At 47.7% G+C, this 13,253-nt stretch overlaps 1 protein-coding gene across 2 annotated transcripts in view; it reads left to right on the top strand.

Moving 5' to 3' along the window:
* The window catches only part of Ttc7a (tetratricopeptide repeat domain 7A), a 120,935-nt gene that overhangs the window by 8,988 nt on the left and 98,694 nt on the right, over nt 1-13,253 (top strand). For both annotated transcript variants that reach the window (XM_008823055.2, XM_017795592.2), the window contains exon 3: nt 1,714-1,882. In XM_008823055.2, coding sequence (XP_008821277.1) covers nt 1,714-1,882 — 169 coding nt within the window. The remainder of the gene's footprint in view (nt 1-1,713; nt 1,883-13,253) is intronic.

The raw sequence follows: 13,253 nt of genomic DNA, 5'->3' as shown, positions 1-13,253 counted from the left end.
AACCAGTCACCATGCCCTGAATGTCCTTCTAAGCCTTGCTGCCCCTTCTCCTGTGTGCTGTTGAGTTGAAATATATGATCATAATAATTGGTCATACCCTGTATTTATCTTTCTCCTTTCTCAGGAGCAGTTCAAAGCCGTCCTTTAGACTTTGCCCTATTAATGCCCTTAGCACCAGTGGGATGGGAGGTGGGGGAGGGGGGTGTTATTATCTCTCCTTTATCCACAAGAAAGATGAGACTGAGTTGGGAGGGAATGAGCCTGTGGCTTGAGACCAGTAGATAGAATGCCATTGTGCAGCTTAGAAGTACCATAGGCTACATCCTTCTGGGGATGTGTCATCTGTGATTCTGACTAAGGAAGTGGGTGGCCTTTTGGGGAAAATAAGCAAATGGCCTTGAAAAATTAGCCTTTGAGAGTTACTAGTAGTTAGAGAAAGCAGGGCAGGTATGTAGGGGCTGTACAAGAAACTGTGGGTGTTAACCGAAGGGAGCTTTGCTGGGGGATGGGAAGACTTCCAGGTGGAGGTAGGGCTAAGCTCTACCCAAAGAATTAACAAGGATCTGGACAGGCCTAGGGGAACATTCTGAGTGAGCAAAGGTAATACAGCAATGTGTATTTGCAAAAACCAGAGAGGAATGAGAAAGAACTTGGCTTCTGTGGGGCTTGGCTTTACCTGGCTCTCTTTCTCTTACTTGGTTTCTTTGAAACCAGAAGATGATGGGAGTGGTGGAGGCTCCTCCTAGGGTCATAGAAACTTCTGACTTACCTACTCATTGGGAGACCTGGAAAGAACCATCCTGCCAGTGATGGAAGTCAAGGGTTGGAGCCAGAGCTGTGTCTCCAGGGAGCTTTGTAGATGGCAAGGGCAATAGCCAGAGCCTGGCCTAAAGGACCAGCTGAGCACAGAGATGGAGGTAGGGGCTACAGCAAATGCCTTTTAGAGGTGGGAGACCTCAGAAGAGGATAGGATTCATCTCCAAGACCAGAGCTCAGGAGTATTTCATATTTCCCATCCAGGACAGCTCAGCCTCCCTCAGTCAGCAATGCTACGTTCTCTATCTAAACACAACCCACACTGAGTTAGTGTGGCCAAGGCTGAGCTGACCTCCTAAGGCCCTAAGGAGGCCCTGAGAGTCCTTTGGGTGGGTGGAGATTTGTATATATCTAGGCCCCCTAGGCTCTGTATTTTCCTCTACTTCTGATAAGGTAAGGATGGTGACCCAGCAAGCATTCTCCTCCTGTCCACTGTCCCACACTGCTAATGTGGTTGTTCCTCCCTCTAAAGGTCTTGCTGCTGAGGGTACAGGTGCTGGCTTCACGGTCCTCATGGGCTCTTTCTAAAGCCTTTCACCTAATTTCATATATCCCCAAATTATAAGCTTTAGGCCCCATAAAATTTTGGCTCACTCCATGCCCCAGCCTGGGCCAGAGCCTTGTAGGCTTTAGAAGAGAGAGGGCAGGGCTCAATTCTGAAGCTGTCTGGCGTCTAGATGCTCTAAAGAGTAAAATAGTAGGCTCAACTTTGGAGGAGAGCTTGGGCATCAGGGAAGGCTTCCTGGAGGAGGAAGGAGAGTTCTGAGCAAGATCTTGGGCAAATCATGGCTAATGGCTCAGTAGGCGAGAGTGTCTTTATCTTAGGGTACCCAGTAAGGTAGGCATGAGGTAGAAACTTTGGAGCAGGAGCCTGCTAACATGTCCTTGTCCTTTCAGCCACAGTACATGTGTGAGGCCATGCTGATCCTGGGCAAGCTGCATTATGTGGAGGGCTCCTACCGAGATGCCATCAGCATGTATGCCCGGGCTGGGATTGATGACATGTCCATGGAGAACAAGCCTCTGTATCAGATGCGGCTGCTGTCGGAGGCATTTGTCATCAAAGGTAGCTGTGTATACCTGTTCAGGTTCCCCACTACCATGCCCAGCTGGCCTACCTTGGTCCCAAGTATCTGGAGCAGGCAGCAGTGTAGGATAGTGAATGTAGTGTTAAGGGTGGGTCTGCAAGGCAGTGCCCAGATGCTTAACTCCTAGGGCCATACCAGACACTGCTGTCCAGGGCAGCCTGATGTCAAGCCCAGCATCAGTAGACTCAGGTTCTCATGTGCTTTGTTGACAAGCAGCTACTCTGCTGAGTACCTGTGGGAAAACTGTATCTTTACATTTCTTGGCTTTAGTTTACCTATTGTAACAGGGAGTTGAGGTTGTAGTGATCAGCTGAGTTGTATATCCAGATCTAGAAAACCTTAAAGAGCCGGGCGTGGTGGTGCATGCCTGTAGTCCCAGCACTTAGGAGGCAGAGGCAGAGGCAGGCAGATCTCTGTGAGTTCAAGGCCAGCCTGGTCTACATAGTGAGTTCCAGGACAGCTGGGGCTATAGGGAGACCCTGTCTCAAAAACCAAAAAAAAAAAAAGAAAACCTTAAAGAGTATCTTGTTGGCTTTAGTGACTGACTTATAGAAATCTGTCACTCTTTAGGTGTGTGGCCCCTTTTGTGAGCAGCCCAAGGATGGGCTGCTGGGATCCAAGGATGGGCTGCTGGAATCCAATGATAAGGACTTCCTCTCCTGGAAGAGCGCTCAACCCTACCAGGGCATTCCAGAAAGAACTCAGGCAGTGAGAGGAATTTCACAAAGGAAACTAGTCCCTGAATTGTTGATAATAAAAGCTCTCTCACACATTTTGTGCTTTTAGGCTCATTCCCTACATCCATAGCCCTGAAGTGGTGTTCTAGTTTGTTTCTCCATTGCTGTGACAAAACATTCTGACCAATACAAACTTGGGGAGGAAAGGGTCTATTTATCTTGCATCTCCCAGGTCACAGTTCATCAGGGACCCCAAGGTAGGAACTCAGGGCAGGAACCTGGAGGCAGGAGCTGGAGCCCAGGACATGGAGGAACGCTGCTTACTGGCCTAGTCCCCTGACCCATACTCAACCTGCTTTCTTATACAACATAGGCCCACTTGCCCAGAGGTGGCACCACCAACAGTGGGCTGGGCCCTCCCACATCACTGAGCAATCAAGAAAATTCCCCCACAGACGTGGCCACAGGCTGGTCCAATGGAGGTGATTCCCCAATTGAGGCTCCTGCAACACAGGTGTGTAATGAGATTTTGGGAGCTCTTCTCCCCAGACTAATGCTGGGAATTTTGGATGTTTGAACGTTTCTCTATGCCAGTAAAACCAACCCCCAAAGAAATGTCTAGAAAAACTACCTATTACCCTATTGGGATTTCATGCCTGGCATTGCTAAGAGTATGTATTCTCCTCTTTTTATTATAAAAGAAGGACTTTTTTTCATCTCCTACATGGGGAAACTGAAGCCTAGAGAGGAAATGTACTTTATCCAAAATTACCCAGGTGGAACCAGGACCAGAACCTCAAGTTTCTGATGCTGGCCTTGTAATATGTGTGCCCCACCCTGTCCCAACACATACATGGTCCTCCTGTGGACTTTGTCACATCTATGAAGGCATAACTTCCTGGGCTCTGGCTAGAAGGGTCCTGTCCCTAGGTCTTTGGGTCATTTCCCCATTGAGTCCATATCATCCTAGGAAACCTGCCAAGTTGGTCTCTCTGGGCAGGCATGCTGGAGGTCAGGTGCCCACCTCGGAGGGCCCAGTCTTTGTGTCCTTTGCTTGCTCACCCCCACAAACACCCCCACACCCCTGGCGCAGGGCAGTCTTGGGAAACAATCTTTCTTTGGTGCTCAGATTTTTTGGGGTCTCTTGGAAACCACTTCAGCCATGGATGTCCTGAACTGAACATTCTCACTTGGGACTTCTTTTCAGTCCTTTCTCCTGTCAGCCTGGCTCAGTACATATTGCTCTCTGTCTCCTGCTCTCTATTCTCTCCAGCATGCCTCCAGCTTCTTGGGGGAACACAGTCCTGGTGGTCAGAGGTCCTGATGGGGAGGTAAGGAGCCGGCAGCACCGGCATGGGCTACTTGGTTTCGGGCTGTGCTGGCTCCCTGTCCCTCAGTGACTGCATGTGCTCCCACACCCCTTACCTGCCTCCTTTCTTCCTGTCCTCCCTGTTCTGTTGAAGTGACCACACCTGTTGCTTGGCATGCTGGGGTTTGCCTGCGCTTACATTATGTTTGAGACCTTGCACAAGGCTGCCCATGTGTGCATGCTGTTGATGTAAATGGATCTGTGGGATCTGGTGGGTCTCTCCACTGTTGGAAGGCACTAAGGAGATGGGGGAACCTGGTTGTTGTTTGACTTCATTTGAGAGCATGAGGGCAGAGGCAGCAGGAAGTCCCAAGCTCACAGAATAATAGTATCTACTGAATCTTCATCCAAGTAAGGTGTGGCCTCACTGAATCTGCAGAGAGCTCTTAGTCGGAGCTCTCTTCATTCCATATTACTGAGGAGGCTCTAAGGTTGGGAGGTGGCTCCTGTCAGAGCTCACAGAGGTGGGAGAGTCAGGATTTGAACCTGGGCAACCAGAGCTCACAGATAGCCTGTGATATAGTACTCAGAATTCTAGGCTGAAAGGTCTCAGAAAATATCTAAATCAAACTTCATGTTATCAATGAGGAAAATGAGGCTGTTGGAAGGGATGCCACTTACCCAGGACACTGGTTAGCTTCTGTTGGGCCTGGCATCCTCCATGCCCTAGGAGCCTGTCAGTTTTAGTTCTGTCCTACCTGGATGACCTCTGCTGGAAGTCTGCCTGGCTCAGTCTCAGCATTCCCACTTTAGACCACAGCTTTAGGACTCTTGTGTGGGGTTCCATTTGGTGCCACTCTGTGCGGGGGAAAGTTTGAGTCTTGGGCACATCTGGCTGGAGGGAAAAGACAGGGCCCATATATTAGAAGGGAGCCTGAGCTGGCCACCCTAGGAGATTTGGTAGGACCCAAATGTGAGCTGTTATTATTTTGGGGGGGCTCAAGAGCAGGCTCTGGATCTCCCTCTTCCCATCCTCAGAGACATGAAAATGGGGAATGGCTCAGCCATTAAGAGTGTATACTGTTCTTGCACAGGACCCAAGTTGGTTCCTAGCACCCATGTCTGGTGGCTCACAACTGCCTATAACTCCAACACCAAGGGGATTGAGGCCCCTCCACGGGCATTCACACACAAGTGCACATACCCCCACCACAATTAAACATAACAAAATAAATCTTTTTTTAGAAAGACATGGAAATATATCCAGCTCTCTCTTTGAAAAGAACTTGGCAGTGTGGCTCTCCAAGCATGATGTGCATGTGTGCATCTGATCAGGGCTCTCCTATAGAAGGCATAGGTGCTGACCATGAACCTAGCTGGGGACCTTGAGAGAAGGGGCACTTTGGCAGTCATGGGTTTCCATTGCTTAAAGAGCCTCATGTGTGACACATATATGTGTCTACAGGAATACAGGACCCTGCGTCATACAGGTATTGTCTGCGTTAAGTTCATTCAGAAACAATAGAGGATCAGCAAGATGGCTCAGCAGGTACAGGCACTTGCTGCCAAGCCTGAGGACCCGTGTTCAATCCCTAGGACCCACATACTGGAAGGAGAGAACTAACTTCCACACGTTGTCCTCTGATCTCTACATGTGCATCATGGCATGTAACACACACATACTCAAATAATTATTTAAAAAGTCAAAACAACAGAGTCACATTTCCTCCATTGAGATAGAAAAATAAAACACATTCATGAAAAGACCTGTCATTTCTACCTGTGAGTGGTCTGTGTCTGATTCCCAGCACTCCCTGGCTCCCAGATTTTAGCCATACCCGTTCTCAGACTGTCCAGGCCTGACCAGGAATAGAAGATTGGATTTTGGGGCCTCTTAATGGCACCTGGATGTGGGCTAGACCCTGTGGGAAGCTCTGATTTTGGGGAAGAATAGCCTGTCTCCAGCTCCCACCTTCATTACTTCCTGGCTGCAGAGGAAGCTATGCTACCCTGTCACTGTCTTGCCAGTAGTATTCAGATGACCTGTGGACTCAAGGCAGAACTAAGGCCCCTCTGCTGCCTGTAAAAATGGCTCACTCAGTACCAATTTCTAGAGACCTTTGATGTGCCTTATGTTGGGTATCATTCCCAGAAACATGAGGTGCAGACCTCTCCCTCTTAAAACTGGGTGTCTTGTGAGGGCAGAGGTGGGGGGCTGGATTATCACATGCATACTCCCAAGAGCTTGTTGTAGATTCTCAGGCCCTTAAACCTGCTGAATCAGAACAAACTCAAACAGCCATCCAGGAGATGTGCCTGCATACAGTGCTGTGATAGTTGTTTCATAAATATGAGTTGATGGATGAGTTAACTTTCATCACTGCTCTGTGAGGATGATGCTTAAACCCTTTTTATGGATGAAGAAACAGGCTCACCCTAGCTCATACCACCTATAAGTAGTGATGGTAGCCAGATGGACATCCCCAGAATTGTTTTCTGCTTGCCCACCTCCTTCCCCATCCATCAGGCCCTGCTATGGCCCCGTGGTAACTTCTGCCAGTTGTGTGTTTCCTCACCACACACGTTGGACCAGGCAAAAGCCCTTAGAAAATGAAATATTCTGTGATTATTCCAGGTACAGGTGACAGATACACTTTCTGTATGAAGCAGCCCCATTACCATCTTGGTGTGATTAAGGATGAGGACCATCTTTCATTTATTTTGTATTAGAAACAATCTCAATTACTTTGGTTTCAGAATCCTTCCAGAAGGGTCTGTCTACAGTGGTGCTACTCTTGTAAAGTCTTTGACAGAGCAAGTGCCAAGTACTCACAGCTGTCAGCCCTGTCTTCACTGAAACTCCAAGTTCTTTAAGGATCTTTTGCACTCCTCTGTTCCCTTCTGGAGTCCTATGTGCCTACCACACAAGGCCGCCTCCTGGTGCCTGGCATGGTGTCTGATGTTCTGTCCATTCGCTTTCTCTTGAGTCATTGTCTTTGCTGGCCATGGCCTTCTTTTTTTGCTCTGTATATGGATGAAACCGAGTATTGCACTCAGACACAGTTTTAAGTGCTGCCTGCACTAGGCTCTCCCTGGGTTAGTCAGCCTATAGCATCTCTCCCCTTCCCAGCTCACTTGGGCCCCATTGCAGGGTGTTCACCCCTGTATTCCGCATTCAGAAGTCAGTGGGTTTTTTCCTCTAGGGCCCTGGCCTCGTGTGTTGTTTTTCAAGATCCCTAGCTCAGCTCCCACTAAGAAAATATCATTTACCAATAACTGATTCCAAGCACCTGTTGGGGATGCCAGGCTGAATAGCTGGGCCCATTCCCTTGAGAGAACAGCGAGCGGGTAGTTGAGCAAAGCTTGCCTGTGTGGTGTGGCTCCAGGGGGAGCAGTTTTCCAGGAGCTAAGAATGCAATGGTTGTCGACAGAATGGGTATAGCATGACCTCCCTGGTGCCGTTCTTTTCTTGTCCAGTCCTTGGCTTAGTAGTCAGGTTTTCACATCAATGAAGCCTGTGGTCTCTCAAAAGCAGGAACTAGAAAGCCCCAGGGGATGTTAGTCTGTAGCTTATTGTCATGAACCGTGGACTTTGCATGGCTATGCTGGTCTTGACCATGTGGCTGACTGTTTCAAGAGAGGATTTTGACATTTTGGCCACTAAAGGGGAGGTGGGGAGGATGTTTATGAAGAACCCTCTTTGGGATGCTGCTGCTGGGCAGTGCCCCCTCTAATGGGAGTAGAATACTTCAGAGGACCTTATGAGCTGAACAGTTGGAGGCCTTGAGTATAACTTTGGGACTCTGGCTTTATGGCTCCCTAGAATGTCTAGTAATTGGCTTTTGGTGATTGACATAGGATCCATGGAGAAGGAACCAAAGCCAGTGACTGTGTCTTTCAGAGTCTTTGGATATAGTCCAGACCCTGAGGGGTTGCTCTCAGTAGCAGGCCTTGGAACTTCTCTCAGCCCCCAGCCCATGGATAAGCCTTACTCCAAGCTGTATCTTGTTCCCTGGCCACACGGAGAAGCCATAAGAAGGGTTCTTGTCAGTTTTTCCTCAGGCCTGCCCTTATCTCCTGAAACGGCCTGGTCTCCCTGCCTCCTCTGGCACCGCCTTCAGCTGGGACAAAGAGCATCTATCTCTGATGATATGACTTGACTCTCAGCCATCTTGGATTGGTGTACACAGGTAACAGGGCTTGTGATAGTCCTGATTGCCAAGTTTATGGGATTTAGAATCACCTAGGAAATAAACCTCTGGGTATGTCTGAGGACATTTCCAGAGAGGTTTAGCTTAGGTAGGGAGGCCCACCTTGAATGTGGGCAGTACCATCCCATGGGCTGAGATCCTGGACTAAATAAAAAGGAGGAAGTGAATGGAATATCAGCATTCATTTCTCTGCATTTTGACTACTGAGGTAATGTGACCAGCCGTCTCACAGTCCTGCCACCATGCTCCTCCCATATGATGTACCATACCCTCAAACTGAGTCAAAATAAACCCTTCCTCCCTTAAGTTGCTTCTTATAGGTATTTTGTCACACGCAACAAGAAAAGTAACAGGGCCCCTTAGTAGAGCCTTGTTCCAAAGGCTGTCAGGAGTGAAGCCTGCAGGGCTTTGCTGTTGCCCCAGGAGGTATCCACCCGGGGCTAGTACCATAGCCAGCCTTCAAGGCTCAGTTTTCATTTCCAGGTGACAGAGGCTGGGATTCCAGTTTCTCAGCTGGGAGATAGCAACATTTTTACTGCCTCTGTTCCCTTGGCTCAGCCAAGCCTACATTTTAGGAATTGTCCCCTCTGACACCATGCTTCTGGGAATCAGTTTCTATGTCACCCAACAGGTTTATAATGACAGGAATGTAATTCTAACTAGCTGGGAAAATATTCACTAAAAGGAGGAGGAATTGAGTGTGGAGTGGTGTCAGGTATAGCTGAGTCCAGGAACTCCCAGAGTATATGGAAGTCTTTCTCAGAAGCGCTGGGTTTATTGGTCTTTAAAAATGAGCACTTAAAACCTCAGAGGGAGAACATGTCAGGGGAAAGTTCTCATTGATCTGGTTTGGTCATATCTGATCTTGGAGCCTGTTATGATGACTAAGTAGGGTGTTGGGTTGATGCCAGGGCTGAGATTCCCTCATCTGATCTTATGGCCTGTAGGAATTGTAGGAATGACTCCTCAAAGGGAAATCAGGGTGCTGGCACCGAAGTAGATGAATGCATAGAGGGTAGAGCCTGGAGTGTCAGCCTCAACAACTCCTCTCAAGTCAACACCAGGAGCAGCAGTTTCAGGATGTAAGCCCAGCTCTCTCTAACTCTAGCTTTGGTATTGTCTCTGATGTACAAGGAGTTCTGGTACACTTGAGCCACTGTGGCAGAAGGAGGTGACAGGGACTGGCTGACCGTAGAGCCTTTCCCAGTGAACTGGGAAAGTGACCTGAACATGGGGCAATCATTGACAGCTGAGTGGAAGAGGGAAGCCCGGGGCAGCTGGAGATGGCTTGTTTGGAGGTGGGGAGGAACCACATCTTCTGGGAGTTCAGGGGGTAAGTATAGGAGAGATCAGACATACAAGTGAGGGCTAGCTGGCCCAATGGGATGGCACTGGGAGCTAAGAGCTGGCAAGGAAGCTCAGGTGTCTTGGTTGGTGTCCTAGAGCTTTGGCCTCATGATGGTCACCATAAAGTGTTGCATAGCCTGTTCCCCCTCAAAGGTCTGGACCCTAAACCTAGGGCAAAGTCTCTGTGGGCCCAGGGTAACAAGCTGCCCTGAGGCTTTGACTGCCTCTGTGGGCCATCTTGGGCCTAAGCTAGTTTGGCCCCAGAAAGCCACCATCATCTATCTCAGAGGGTGATTATATTACAAAAGGCCTCTTTGGCTTCTCTGCAGGCCTACCCCTTCCATTTCTCTGGCACTAGCTTATTGTGCTGATAACACAGAGATTGACCCCTACTTCTCCAGGCACACATTCTGCCTTGAGCCTTCCAGAATGTAGCCATTGGTTCCTAATTTGGGATTCACCTGTAGCTCCATCAGTGGTCTGTGGGCTTCTTCAGGACCAGCACTACTGTTTGTTTCAGCCAGGCTGGCCCCAGTTTTTCCTACCTCATAGCTCAGCTCTAGCCAGGGAGGCTGCAATGCCTGTTTGGGTTGGCTTTGAAGAAATATGGCCTTTGTTTACATCAGGTTTACTTCAAGGGAATGCTAGGCTGAAGCTGTGGTGGTAAGTAAAACTGTAAATTGGAGCAGTTGTGAGGGTTGTGGTGTGAGAGATCTTTTCTTCCCCCTCAAGTTGTTTTTGTGATAGTGGTGGTGGTTGTTTCTAATCTTTCTCTTTCATCCAAGATACTCTGTTCTCACTTGGGATTTTATGGCTTATTAAACTTTAAAAATAAAAGAAAGAACATTAGGCTGCTCCCAGGTCAGGATGTGGTGGCATGTTTGGTGTTTGTTTTGTTGTGTTTAGTCTTGATAGGGCAGGAATTAGGTGTTGACTTTGGCCTTCTTCTCAAGGCCTTGGCTTCTGCCTTGTGGGGAAGGGATGCATCCTGTGTGCTGCTGCCCTGGCCCCAGGCTGTGGCCCCCACAGCAAGAGGCTGGCTTCTAGCTGGAGAGAAAGGCGCTCAGGAGGAAGCTGGATATGTTCATTGCCTGTTCACCAGGCCTTCACTGAGTGCCTTCCTGGGCTGAAAGACACCAAACAGGATAAAGGTGTATCTTCTAATGACTGGGGCAGTGGGGGCAAGATGGTCCCACAGGAGGGAGGCTGTGGGCTGGGTAGGCAGAAGGCATATGATCTTCCTGCATCATGTCCTGGCTGTCCTTTTTTGTTAGTTATTTTTCTCATTGCTGTAACCAAATACCTGTTAGAAGCAACTTAAGGAAGATGCGGTTGTATTTGGGCTCATGATATCTCAGGGTGCAGTCCATCACAGGGACAATGTGGCAGAGCAGCTTGGTCCTTGGTGGCAGGAGTTTGCTTGTTCATATTATGACTGATCAAGAAGTAAAGAACAGGATTAGAAGCCAGGCCAGGCTATGACCCCCACGGCCTACCCTTAGTGATCTATATTGGGCAGCTAGACTATTTCCTAAAGATTTCACAACCTCCCGAGACAGTGCAACCAGCTGGAGACCAAGTGTTCAAACACATGAGCCTGTGGGGGACATTGACATTCTAACCATAGCACATTTCTGCTGTTAATGAAGGCTACCTTTGAAAGTAGTTGCGGAGGGGGGTATATCTGTTACTTTTCTGTTGCTGTGATAAAATGCTATGACCAAGGCAACTTATAGAAGGAAGAGTATATCTGAGCTTATGGTTCCAGTGGGGGAGTCCATAATGGTAGGGAGGCATGGCAGCAAGCATCAGGCATGGACACAGGAGCAAGAAGCTGAGAGCTCACATCCTTCAACCCTAGACGTGAAGCAGTGAGAGCAGACTGGAGTAGGACAAGACTGAATCCTCAAAGTCTGTCCTCAGTGACATGCTTCCTCTAGCAAGGCTGTACTTCACAAACCTGTCCGAATAGCACCACCAACTGGGGACAACATATTTAAATACCTGAGCCTCTAGGGGACATTGCTCTTTCAAACCACCACATTCAACTCTCTGGCCTTCATTTGCTCATGGCCATATCATAAAGCAAAATATATTTAGTTCAACTTCAAAAGTCCCCATAATCTTTAACATTCTCAACACTTCAAAAGTCCAGAGTCCCTTTTGAAACTCAAGGCAATCTCTTAACCGTGACCCCTTGTTAAAAAAAAAAAAAATTACATACTTCCAACATAGAGTGACACAGAATATATATTCTGGGGCCACAGTGAGGGACTACTGTACCAAAACCCAGCAGGGAAATTCCAAATCCTTTGGCTCCATGTCTGCTGTCTGAGACCTTAGTTTCAAAGGGCTTAGATGACTCAGCTCCTCTAGCTTTGTTGTATGAAACATACATCTCTCTCTTGGGCTGGTTCTATTCCCTATGTACAGCTCTCCTTGGCAGATATCTTCTGGCCCTGGCATCTCCAGCATCTTGAGATCTCCACTGGAACCCAGGCTTCACTTTCACAACTTCATACAGTGGCCTCCCATAGCCTGGCAGAGACTCTCCTGGCACATGTTGCCTGGCCTCAGTGACTCTGAATCCTCAGAGGAAGAATCTATGACCCCTTCCATTCTTGCATTTGTTTATGCTTCCAAAGCTGGTACCACATGGATGATACTGCCAAGTTTGACTGCCGGCTAGGAATGGACCCTGGCCCATTTGAACTACCTGAGAAGCTTTTAACAGTTGCTTTCTAGAGGGAGTAACTTCTTACACTTTCTCTTTTCACAAGTTGGAAGCTTAGCTAGATGAGGTCTTGCCCTAATGCATTCTTTTCCATTGTTCCAGTGCAAAGCAGGAGGCCATTGCTAATCACTGCTAACCTCTTCAACAATTCCAGCTTCTCTTTCAACATGTGCCTTGGCTACAACATTAGGCTTCCTTGTGCTCCTGCTCTTTTTCTCTCTAAACTGTATGTTTTGTATTTCTTTCTGCCCTAATTGTTCTTTTTCATTGTAGCCCTGCATATAAGAGTTACCAGTAATAACCATGCCACAGACCCAACATTATCTTGATATTTCCTCTGCCACAGAAGTTAGCCTGTTACTTTTTAAGCTAAGCCTCAGGCAAGTTCTTAGGATGAGAAGGCAGCCAGATTCTTTGCCAAAACATCACAGGAATAGCCTCTAGCCCAGTTGCTAATAAAGACATTATTTTCATTCAAATCACCACAGGGGTGTAGACAAGGATTAGGGAGTGTATTTGAGAAGTCAGCACCCATACTTGGGCCCCATCAGAATAGACAGCTGTAACTCAGCTATCAGACACATGATAGGTGAGAGAAGAGTCTGAGACTTGGGGAGTCATGGTAGGTTGATATGGGTAAAGGAACACGCCTGGGAGTCTGAGCTGAAGGCAGAGGGTGTTGAAGCCAGAGGACCCATCTCTCCATTCTGACACTTAGCTGAGGGGTCTTGGAATGAATCTGTCCTCTCTGAGTTAGATCTTTCATCTGTGATCCTGGAGAAAAGTTAAACCCTTGCCTAGGAGGTCACTGTGAACATCATAGCAAAACCCCTTCTGGGAACATACATTGTGCTCTAATATTTAATTTAATTTGAGTAACATGGTCTCACTACTAGTTAGGTAGTGGGATTCTTAGACTGGTATTCTTAGTAATCCCATTTTTATTTTTGGTGAAGCTGAGGCTTAGGTCCCTGTAAACATTTGGAAATATATCCTTCTAGTCTTTTTTTTTTTTTTTTTCTACAGATTTATTTTTACTTAAAAAAATTTTTTTTAATTATTTTTATTTTT

Source organism: Nannospalax galili, unplaced genomic scaffold (genome assembly GCF_000622305.1).
Source record: "Nannospalax galili isolate Female #2095 unplaced genomic scaffold, S.galili_v1.0 scaffold286, whole genome shotgun sequence".
Taxonomy (NCBI): domain Eukaryota; kingdom Metazoa; phylum Chordata; class Mammalia; order Rodentia; family Spalacidae; genus Nannospalax; species Nannospalax galili.
This window is presented reverse-complemented; position numbering and strand designations above follow the sequence as displayed.